The sequence below is a fragment of the Perca fluviatilis genome, chromosome 7 (assembly GCF_010015445.1).
Source record: "Perca fluviatilis chromosome 7, GENO_Pfluv_1.0, whole genome shotgun sequence".
Lineage (NCBI taxonomy): Eukaryota > Metazoa > Chordata > Actinopteri > Perciformes > Percidae > Perca > Perca fluviatilis.
In genome coordinates this window covers 38,420,268-38,432,767 of record NC_053118.1, presented here as the reverse complement: position 1 = coordinate 38,432,767, position 12,500 = coordinate 38,420,268, and the positions used below count along the sequence as shown (strand labels likewise).

Below are 12,500 nucleotides of genomic sequence, written 5' to 3'. Positions count from 1 at the left end.
ATACATTCAGTCACAGATTTACATTAATAAAATTTCATGGTCATATCGTTCATCGCTGCTCATCTATGAGCTTAACTGCGAGAGGAACTAATGAGTGATGTTACATTTGCAGAGAGGAACCCTGTACCTCTTTCAGCACGCTCAAACTCTGAAAACTACACATGAGAGTTATCAGATATCTATATATATCAGAGAGGATGGTCTCAGCCTGAGAGTTATCAGATATATATATATATATATATATATATATATCAGAGAGGATGGTCTCAGCCTGAGAGTTATCAGATTTTTTATATATATATATATATACATATATATATATATATATATATATATATATATCAGAGAGGATGGTCTCAGCCCGGAGAGTTATCAGACATATATATATATATATATATATATTGTATATATATATATATATATATATATATCAGAGAGGATGGTCTCAGCCTGAGAGTTATCAGATATATATATATATATATATATATATATATATATATATATATATCAGAGAGGATGGTCTCAGCCTGAGAGTTATCAGATTTATATATATATATATATATTTTTTTTTTATATATATATATATATATATATATATATATATATCAGATAGATGGTCTTAGCCCGAGATATCAGATATATATATATATCAGAGAGGATGGTCTCAGCCTGAGAGTTTATATATATAATATATATCAGAGAGAGGAGATCTCAGCCTGAGGTATCAGATATTAATATATATATATATATATATATATATATATATATATATTTTTTTTCAGAGAGGATGGTCTCAGCCTGAGATATCAGATATAGTAGTATATATCATTCAGAGGATGGTCTCAGCCTGAGTACACTATAGAGTACTAGGTATTAGAGACAGAGGATCAGTACAGATATTACAGATATATCATAGAGGATAGATAAAAGCAGATATCAGTATAGCAATATATTATAGTATGTCATATATATATATATAGGTATATATTATATATAGCAGAGGAAAGGACAGTGAGGTTAGTCAGAGACAGGTAGGTATAGACACAGAGATCTCATCCTGTCATAGACATATGATTTATATATATATGTAGTATTCAGACATCAGGCTCATGGACTCATGGCTCAGTGTGCTACACACCTGGCCTGTTATGAGAGCCAATCAGCACCTATCTGAGTTCATCAGGAGCCAGAACCAGACCGTGTGTGTGTCTGTGTGTGTATATATATATGTGTGTCTCTGTATGTGTATATCTGTGTGTGTGTGTGTGTGTGTGTATCTGTGTGTGTGTGTGTGTGTGTGTGTGTGTGTGTGTGTGTGTGTGTGTGTGTGTGTGACACCGAGCCATGAGAGTACTATTTATTATGAATGGATATTGTCTCCCAGTCTTCATGACGTATATTCTGAAATGTCAGCTGCTCACCAGTCCAAATACTAAGCATGTTATTGCAGTATTCATTCTCAGTTCCTCTTTCAGTTTCCTGTTGAATGTCCTTCTCAGCAGCTCGCACACACACCAAGAATAAAAGGTCAGAATATTATGTTGAAAATATTGATTATTTTTAGAATAAAAGGTCAGAATATTATGTTGAAAATTTTGATTATTTTCAGAATAAAAGGTCAGAATATTATCTTAAAAATTTTTGATTATTTTCAGAATAAAAGGTCAGAATATTATCTTAAAAAAATTGATTATTTTCAGAATAAAAGGTTAGAATATTACGTTTAAAAAATGGATTATTTTCAGAATAAAAGGTCAGAATATTATCTTAAATTGTTTTTGATTATTTTCAGAATAAAAGGTCAGAATATTACGTTTAATTTTTTTTTATTATTTTCAGAATAAAAGGTCAGAATATTACGTTTAAAAAAATGGATTATTTTCAGAATAAAAGGTCAGAATATTATCTTAAATTTTTTTTGATTATTTTCAGAATAAAAGGTCAGAATATTATCTTAAAAAAATTGATTATTTTCAGAATAAAAGGTCAGAATATTACGTATAAAAATTTTGATTATTTTCAGAATAAAAGGTCAGAATATTAAGTTTAAAAAATTTGATTATTTTCAGAATAAAAGGTCAGAATATTATCTTTAAAAAATGTGATTATTTTCAGAATAAAAGGTCAGAATATTACGTATAAAATTTTTGATTATTTTCAGAATAAAAGGTCAGAATATTACGTTTAAAAAATTTGATTATTTTCAGAATAAAAGGTCAAAATATTATCTTAAAAAAATTGATTATTTTAAGAATTAAAGGTCAGAATATTACGTTTAAAAAATAGGATTATTTTCAGAATAAAAGGTCAGAATATTACGTTTAAAAAAATTGATTATTTTCAGAATAAAAGGTCAGAATATTACCTTTAAAAAATTTGATTATTTTCAGAATAAAATGTCAGAATATTATGTTGACATTTTTTAAAATTATTTTCAGAATAAAAGGTCAGAATATTACCTTTAAAAAATTGGATTAGTTTCAGAATAAAAGGTCAGAATATTACCTTTGAAAATGTGATTATTTTCAGAATAAAAGGTCAGAATATTACATTGAAAAAATTTGATTACTTTCAGAATAAAAGGTCACAATATTACGTTGAAAAAGTTGAATTATTTTTAGAATAAAAGGTCAGAATATTAGAAAAAAAGTCAAAGAATTTCAGGAAAAAGTGGGATAATATATAAAAAAAAAATATTTTGAATATTTAAGAATGAAAGTCAGATAATTTTAGAAAAAGATTGTAATATCAGAAAAAAAATTCAGAGTAAAAAGTTGGATTATTTTGAGGATAAAAGTCGAAAATCTTTTTGAAAATAAACGTAATATTACAGAAAAATCTCCATAATTATCTCAATATTGGGCGATCAAATGTAGCAAAGTTCACACACTTTTTGACAGTAGATTCATAAGAACAATGATTTATTTTTTTAACTTGATTTAACAAAAAATACATGTATGAAAGATAACAATAACATGAAGGTCATTTCTAACTCTTCCTGATTCACACACAGTTACTGGCGCAAACGTCACCAAACTCCCTTCAGAAATGTGTCCGTTTAATTGTCGCCTTGCTTGGAACCAACGGTAGATTAAATAGAAAAAGCTTTGAACAAGTCAGTGTTTAAGTGTCTCCTGCTGAATTCGGCATTAAAAGAACGTGAATACAGCTTCACTTATTTGAGCAAAAAGTTAAATTTTGATAGATAACTTCACGTTGTACCTCAGTTTGTCCTGACATGTTGCTTTCTCTCTGTCGATGGCTGACTAACACTTATGGTACGTGTCCATTTACACAGTTTTATTTAACGAGAAGGGATCCCCCTGCTTGTTCTCAGCAGAGCACGCCATTGTTCCCGCCAATAGCAGTCATCCGTTTCTCTTCACTGACCAATGACGAGCAAAGAAAACAAGCTCCGCCTTCCTGCAACCGCGATGGCTGCAGCTGATTGGACGAACGCTACACGTGGGGATGTCTGCCCCTCCCCAGGATTTCTAAACGGACCAACATGCTGATCTCATTTATATGTTTTATATCAGAAAATATGGGACGTAGAAATAAGTGCTGAAAATGTGTAGAAGAAAAATTTAACAATTTAAAATGTTTTTTTTCAAGGTTGACGGGAAGACAACACAAGGGTTAAGGAAAATAGTTAACCGAAATGTGTTTCTGAAAACATTTTAAGCGAGAAATAGGCCATACAGTTGCTAAATCTGTTGAACCTGCTGAATTTATTTTTGAAATTATGGCAAAATGTCACTAAAACGTCCACAAAAAGTTCTGTTGTTGCTGCTGACAGACTCAGGTTATTATTCCAAATGTCTGACAACATTATGGAAAGGATCCCTACAGAGATAGACTCCACCAGACTCCATGTAAATAATCAGGACTTTTAGCGTGTATAGAGCCAGCATATCTCCACCAGACTCCATGTAAATAATCAGGACTTTTAGCGTGTATAGAGCCAGTATATCTCCACCAGACTCCATGTAAATAATCAGGACTTTTAGCGTGTATAGAGCCAGCATATCTCCACCAGACTCCATGTAAATAATCAGGACTTTTAGCGTGTATAGAGCCAGCATATCTCCACCAGACTCCATGTAAATAATCAGGACTTTTAGTGTGTATAGAGCCAGCATATCTCCACCAGACTCCATGTAAATAATCAGGACTTTTAGCGTGTATAGAGCCAGCATATCTCCACCAGACTCCATGTAAATAATCAGGACTTTTAGCGTGTATAGAGCCAGCATATCTCCACCAGACTCCATGTAAATAATCAGGACTTTTAGCGTGTATAGAGCCAGCATATCTCCACATGTAAATGGGTGAATTAAGGGTTTATTTCAACCAAACCAGAGTGGTGATTGTTGGAACAGTGGAAAGATGAACCAAGACGGCTTTTAATAGTTATATTTGGTTTCTGTTGACTTTTAATGAAGAGTGTTTTACGATGTTAAAAGTAGTGATTATTTACATGGAGTTTGGTGGGTTTGGTGAGGGCATTTTGATGATGGCATTCAGATCGACAACGGTCAGTTTAAAAGATTTCCATCAGCTTTTGAGAGGCGGCGAGCCGAGCCGGCCGCTCCTCATTTGCATAAAGTTGGCTGGATTCAACTTTATGCAAATGAGGAGCGGGAAACTCAACGCTCCGCCTCTCCAAAGTCCCCCGCGATGCTCCCAGAATGCATTGCACGGCTGCTCCCGTAGACAGTTGAATGAGAAAGTGTGGATTTGACACTGACAGTGCACACTTAGCCTACAATTACACTTGTTGAAATTAACACTAGAGTATTATCTATTCCACATTTAAACTCCCAACTTTGGGCAGATGAAGCCCCCAAACGACCCAGAATGCAGCGCAGCATGAAAACGATTGTTAACAACAGATGAAAGAGAGAAACAGCTGGAGAGACAATTACAGATTACAATGACAGGCCGAGTCCCAGTATGCGAGTACTCTCTGCTGTAGGATTACTGTAGTTTTCCCTCTCACGGGGACTTGGGAGGCAGCGTGGACGCTTCCTCTCCTTCGCTGCCCAGCAGAGAGACGTCGCTGCCGGACAGCAGAGCGCTGCAGTCACCGACCTCCACCTGCAGAACAAACGCTCATCATCATAGTGTTCATTTCGTCAGACGAGAAACTACTTTTGAACATCCACATGTTCCACCAAAACAAGTTCCTTCCTGAGACTATTTAGCAGAGGCACCGTGGCTCCGCCCGGAGCTCAGCACCGCCCAAGACGACTGTGATTGGTTTAAAGAAATGCCAATAAACCAGAGCAGGTTGTTCTCCCATCCAGGAATGCTGGGTGGACTAGCCAGACCTTCCTCCACAGCGCTGTGGAGGAGGGTCCAGCAAAGCGAGACTAAGTAGTTAATAATTATCCATTTTGTCATATTAGCGAGTTAACAATTTGGCTAGTCACAGAATCTTCCAGCATGATATGTTAGGAAATCAACCAGTTAACAAGTAGGCTAATAGAGTATTTGGTTGTTGACACTTTGCTGTAAACAGGCTTGGATTAGTGATTTAAAATCCAATAACTGTATTCCATTAGTTTCAATTGGTTGTATTCTGAATACAGTTACTGTCTTTAAAAATAGAGAAGGTATTTCCTTTTTTAAGTCCGCCAAGTAGGTCATGTTTTCCGTTTGGTTTGCCTGTCTGTCTGTCTGTCTGTCTGTCTGTCTGTCTGTCTGCAGGATTAACTAAATATGTTCGTCAACAACCTTTTTTACCACAACTAAGACGAGACGATGACGAGACTGCGCCAATGTCCAAAAACGCTGACTAAGACTAAATTAACGTGCATTACGGTTGACGAAAAAAAGACAAGACTGAAATGTTTTGCATAAAATTAGAGATGTTCCGATACCAATACCAATATCGGTATCGGCTGCGATAATGCCTAAAACGCTGGTATCGGTATGGGGAAGTACTGGAGTTTATGCACTGATCCGATACCACGTAATAAAGCCCTGAAGAAAATCTACGTTAAAGTAGTTAATTTATGTTCTTTTTCCGTTATAACTGACTGTCAAACTGCAATAAAAGAAAGTTCTGTGGAGTTCAACAACAAAGATAGAAGTAATATCACATCCATACAGGGATAGTAGTATACAGTTGTTAAAACATAATAAAAATATATGACACACTGGCATCGGCCGATACGCAAGTTCAGGTATTGGAATCGGTATCGGGAAAGCAAAAAATGGTATAAATATAAAATATAATTATTATTTATATTAAATTATTAAATATAAAACTAAGGTAAAATCTCTCTCGTCATTTTCGTCTACAATCGTCTCTACTTTTCCATCATGAGACAGAATATTCAGCTGTTACTAGGGTTGGGTACTGAGTTAGTAAAATTAACACTACATCATCGTCATCACACAGATTACAAGAAGAAGAGACAGATTAGAAACACTATCCTCTAAATCTCAGCAGCACGTGTTAGTTCAAAAATATTGGATACTACATTTCCCATAATGCACCTAGATTGCGTCTTTCAAAGTCCACACCTGTAGCTCTAGTATGTATTATTTTTTCATATATGTATATAGCGTCTTAGACCTTACGCCCCGTTTTTTATTTTTAACTACCGTATATTTTCCAGACTATAAGTCCAGCCCGGTCTCACGGCAGTTCGTGAAATGGTCACGGTACTGACTCTACGAGGAAATCGCGACCTGTACACGAAATAAACGAGGAAATTGTGACCTGTACAAGAAATAAACGAGAAAATCGTGACCTGTACACGAAATAAATGAGAAACTCGTGACCTGTACACGAAATAAACGAGAAAATCGTGACCTGTAAACGAAATAAATGAGGTAAACGAGAAAATCGTGACCTGTACACAAAATAAACGAGAAAATCGTGACCTGTACAAGAAATAAACGAGAAAATCGTGACCTGTACACCAAATAAATGAGAAAATTGTGACCTGTAAACCAAATAAACGAGAAAATCGTGACCTGTACACCAAATAAATGAGAAAATTGTGACCTGTAAACCAAATAAACGAGAAAATCGTGACCTGTTGACGAAATAAACGAGAAAATCGCGACCTGTACACCAAATAAACGAGAAAATCGCGACATGTACACAAAATAAACGAGAAAATCGTGACCTGTACAAGAAATAAACGAGAAAATCGTGACCTGTACACCAAATAAATGAGAAAATTGTGACCTGTACACCAAATAAACGAGAAAATCGTGACCTGTACACCAAATAAACGAGAAAATCGTGACCTGTAAACCAAATAAACGAGAAAATCGTGACCTGTACACGAAATAAACAAGAAAATCGTGACCTGTACACCAAATAAACGAGAAAATCGCGACATGTACACAAAATAAACGAGAAAATCGTGACCTGTACAAGAAATAAACGAGAAAATCGTGACCTGTACACCAAATAAATGAGAAAATTGTGACCTGTACACCAAATAAACGAGAAAATCGTGACCTGTACACCAAATAAACGAGAAAATCGTGACCTGTAAACCAAATAAACGAGAAAATCGTGCCTGTACCCGAAATAAACAAGGAAACCGTGACCTGTTATTGAAATAAAACGAAAAAATCGTTGACCTATACGCAAATAAACGAAAATCGCGACATGTACACAAAATAAACGAAAATCGTTGACCTGTACGCACCAAATAAACGAAACTCGTGACTATGTACACAAATAAACGCGAAAATGCGTGACCGTACACAAAACGAAAATCGCGACATGTACCCGAAATAAACGAGAAAATCGTGACCGTAGTACAGCAAATAAGCGAAAATTGTGACCTGTACACCAAATAAACGAGAAAATTGTGACCTGTACATAATCGCGAAAATCGTGACCTGTACACGAAATAAACGAGAAAATCGTGACCTGTACACAAAATAAACGAGAAAATCGCGACATGTACACGAAATAAACGAGAAAATCGCGACATGTACACCAAATAAACGAGAAAATCGTGACCTGTACATGAAATAAACGAGAAAATCGTGACATGTACACAAAATAAACGAGAAAATCACGACCTGTACACCAAATAAACGAGAAAATCGTGACCTGTTGACGAAATAAACGAGAAAATCGTGACCTGTACACCAAATAAACGAGAAAATCGTGACCTGTACACCAAATAAACGAGAAAATCGCGACATGTACACGAAATAAACGAGAAAATCGCGACCTGTACACCAAATAAACGAGAAAATCGTGACCTGTTGACGAAATAAACGAGAAAATCGCGACCTGTACACCAAATAAACGAGAAAATCGCGACATGTACACCAAACAAACGAGAAAATCATGACCTGTTGACGAAATAAACGAGAAAATCGTGACCTGTACACGAAATAAACGAGAAAATCGTGACCTGTACACCAAATAAACGAGAAAATCGTGACCTGTACACGAATCAATAAATCAAAATAACGTGACCGTTTCACGAACTGGCGTGAGAACGGGTTGATAAGTCGCACCTTGGCTGGTCCTGCGACTGGTGCGACTTTTATATCAAAATATATAATTTAAGGGTTAGGGTTATATTATATTTAGTGTTTTTAAATGTTAATTTATACTGACTGACATAAACCAAGGAGTAAACATTACCGTCTACAGCCGCCAGAGGGGGCTCTAGGCTGGTGGTGCACACACACACACACACACACACACACACACACACACACACACACACACACACACACACACACAGTCTCACCATGATGGGGGCGGAGCTGTGGCGGCGTGCGAGAGCTCTGCAGGAGAACACGCAGACGGTGACGACGACACAGACCTGCAGGACGAGCAGAACCAGCAGGGCGCCCAGAGGTCCATAAACACTCACCTGGAAAGACCCGGAAACAAGCAGAATGTAACTAAGTACATTTACTCCAGTACTGTACTTGAGTACTAGATGTTGAGGTACTTTTCGTGCCACTTTCTACTTCTACTCTGCTACATTTCAGAGAGAAATATTGGACTTTTTACTCCACTACATTCATCTGTTCCAGCTTTAGTTACTAGTTACTTTAGTTACTCCGCTACATTCATCTGTTCCAGCTTTAGTTACTAGTTACTTTAGTTACTCCGCTACATTCATCTGTTACAGCTTTAGTTACTAGTTACTTTAGTTACTCCGCTACATTCATCTGTTCCAGCTTTAGTTACTAGTTACTTTAGTTACTCCGCTACATTCATGTGTTCCAGCTTTAGTTACTAGTTACTTTAGTTACTCTGCTACATTCATCTGTTCCAGCTTTAGTTACTAGTTACTTTAGTTACTCCGCTACATTCACCTGTTACAGCTTTAGTTACTAGTTACTTTAGTTACTCCGCTACATTCATCTGTTCCAGCTTTAGTTACTAGTTACTTTAGTTACTCCATTACATTCATCTGTTCCAGCTTTAGTTACTAGTTACTTTAGTTACTCCGCTACATTCATCTGTTACAGCTTTAGTTACTAGTTACTTTAGTTACTCCGCTACATTCATCTGGTACAGCTTTAGTTACTAGTTACTTTAGTTACTCCACTACATTCATCTGTTACAGCTTTAGTTACTAGTTACTTTAGTTACTCCGCTACATTCATCTGTTCCGGCTTTAGTTACTAGTTACTTTAGTTACTCCGCTACATTCATCTGTTACAGCTTTAGTTACTAGTTACTTTAGTTACTCCACTACATTCATCTGTTACAGCTTTAGTTACTAGTTACTTTAGTTACTCCGCTACATTCATCTGTTCCAGCTTTAGTTACTAGTTACTTTAGTTACTCTGCTACATTCATCTGTTCCAGCTTTAGTTACTAGTTACTTTAGATTGCTCCTTCACATTCACCTGTTACAGCTTTAGTTAATTATTTTTAGTTACTCGCTACATTCATCTGTTCCAGCTTTAGTTACTAGTTACTTTGGTTACTCCATTACATTCATCTGTTCCAGCTTTAGTTACTAGTTACTTTAGTTACTCCGCTACATTCATCTGTTCCAGCTTTAGTTACTAGTTACTTTAGTTACTCCGCTACATTCATCTTTACAGCTTTAGTTACTAGTTACTTTAGTTACTTCCGCTATATTCATGTTACAACTTTAGTTACTAGTTACTTTAGTTACTCCGCTACATTCATCTGTTCCAGCTTTAGTTACTAGTTACTTTAGTTACTCCACTACATTCATCTGTTCCAGCTTTAGTTACTAGTTACTTTAGTTACTCCGCTACATTCATCTTACAGCTTTAGTTACTAGTTACTTTAGTTACTCCGCTATATTCATGTTACAACTTTAGTTACTAGTTACTTTAGTTACTCCGCTACATTCATCTGTTCCAGCTTTAGTTACTAGTTACTTTAGTTACTCCGCTACATTCATCTGTTACAGCTTTAGTTACTAGTTACTTTAGTTACTCCGCTACATTCACCTGTTACAGCTTTAGTTACTAGTTACTTTAGTTACTCCGCTACATTCATCTGTTCCAGCTTATAGTTACTTTAGTTACTCCATTACATTCATCTGTTACAGCTTTAGTATATACCTTTAGTTACTCGCTACATTCATCTGTTCCAGCTTTAGTTACTAGTTACTTTAGTTACTCCGCTACATTCATCTGTTCCAGCTTTAGTTACTAGTTACTTTAGTTACTCGCTACATTCACCTGTTACAGCTTTAGTTACTAGTTACTTTAGTTACTCCGCTACATTCATCTGTTCCAGCTTTAGTTACTAGTTACTTTAGTTACTCCATTACATTCATCTGTAGCTCAGTTACTATTACTTATTCCATTCTCCACATTCATCTGTTCCAGTTACTACTTCATCATACATTATTCCCCATTATTCCATCTATTTACTTTAGTTCATTGTCTCCATTCATCTATTCCTTTCCATATTCAGTTATTCCATTAATTACTTTATTCGTTACTCCTTACATTCATTACAGCTTTAGTTACGTTACTTAGTTACTACATTCATCTGTTCCAGCTTTTAGTTACTCCATTACACTCATTCCGTTATTTTCGTTATTCATCTATTTACTTCCGTTATTTTCAATTACATTCATCTATTACTTTAGTTACTTCATTACTTCATTCCTGCTTCAGTTCCATTCACATTACTTTTCCTTCTACATTCATCTTTCCAGTTACTTTAGTTATCCTTACATTCATCTGTTCTAGTTACTCATACTTGTTCCACTTCTTCTCTGTTCCCTAGTTACTCTTACATCATCTGTTTCCTCCACTGTTCCTGTTAGTTACATCCTGCCTACATCATGTCCTTCCATTCATCTGTTTCCGACTTTAGTTAGTTACCATTCATCTGTTCCGCTTTAGATTACTGGTTACTTGATCACTCCACTACATTCATCTGTTCGGCTTTAGTTACTAGTTACTTTAGTTACTCCACTACATTCACCTGTTCCAGCTTAGTTACTAGTTACACTTTAGTTACCCAGTTACTTTAGTTACTCACGCCACATTCTGTTCAGCTTTAGTTACCTAGTTACTTTGAGTTACTCCTCTACATTCATCTTTCCAGCTTTGATTCTAGTTACTTTAGTTACTCCATTACATTCATCTGTTCCAGCTTTAAATTACTAGTTACTTTAGTTACTCGCTACATTCATCTGTTCCAGCTTTAGTTACTAGTTACTTTTAGTTACTCATTTACATTCATCTGTTCCAGCTTTAGTTACTAGTTACTTTAGTTACTCCGCTACATTCATCTGTTCCAGCTTTAGTTACTGAGTTACTTTAGTTACTCCTACATTCATCTGTTGCTTTAGTTACTAGTTACTTTAGTTACTCGCTACATTCATCTGTTCCAGCTTTGGAGTTACTAGTTACTTTAGTTACTCCACTACATTCATCTGTTCCAGCTTTTAGTTACTAGTTACTTTAGTTACTAGTTACTTTAGTTACTCTTACATTCATCTGTTCCGCTTTAGTTACTAGTTACTTTTAGTTACTCCGCTACATTCATCTGTTCCAGCTTTAGTTACTAGTTACTTTAGTTACTCCGCTTACATTCATCTGTTCCAGCTTTAGTTACTAGTTACTTTAGTTACCCAGCTTTAGTTACTAGTTACTTTGGATTCTCCCGCTACATTCATCTGTTCCAGCTTTAGTTACTAGTTACTTTAGTTATCCTTACATTCATCTGTTCAGCTTTAGTTACCTAGTTACTTTAGTTACTAGTTACTTTGGATTTACTCCACTACATTCATCTGTTACAGCTTTAGTTACTAGTTACTGGATTACTAAGGTTACTTTGGTTACTCCACTACATTCATCTCTGTTCCAGCTTTAGTTACTAGTTACTTTAGTTACTCCGTACATTCATCTAGTTACAGCTTTAGTTACTAGTTACTTTAGATTACTCCGCTACATTCATCTGTTCCAGCTTTAGTTACTAGTTACTTTAGTTACTCACTACATTCATCTGTTACAGCTTTAGTTGCCTAGCAATACGTAACCCCACG

General features: G+C 35.6%; 1 protein-coding gene across 1 annotated transcript in view; it reads right to left on the bottom strand.

The window, feature by feature from the left end:
• Positions 1-4,282: 4,282 nt before the first annotated feature.
• The window catches only part of si:dkey-7j14.6 (uncharacterized protein LOC556585 homolog), a 25,334-nt gene continuing 17,116 nt past the window's right edge, over positions 4,283-12,500 (bottom strand). The window contains exons 6-7 of the mRNA XM_039807031.1: positions 8,748-8,873; positions 4,283-5,100 (exon numbers count right to left, since the gene is read on the bottom strand). Of these exons, the coding sequence (XP_039662965.1) occupies positions 4,999-5,100; positions 8,748-8,873 (228 nt within the window). The 3' untranslated portion in view covers positions 4,283-4,998. The remainder of the gene's footprint in view (positions 5,101-8,747; positions 8,874-12,500) is intronic.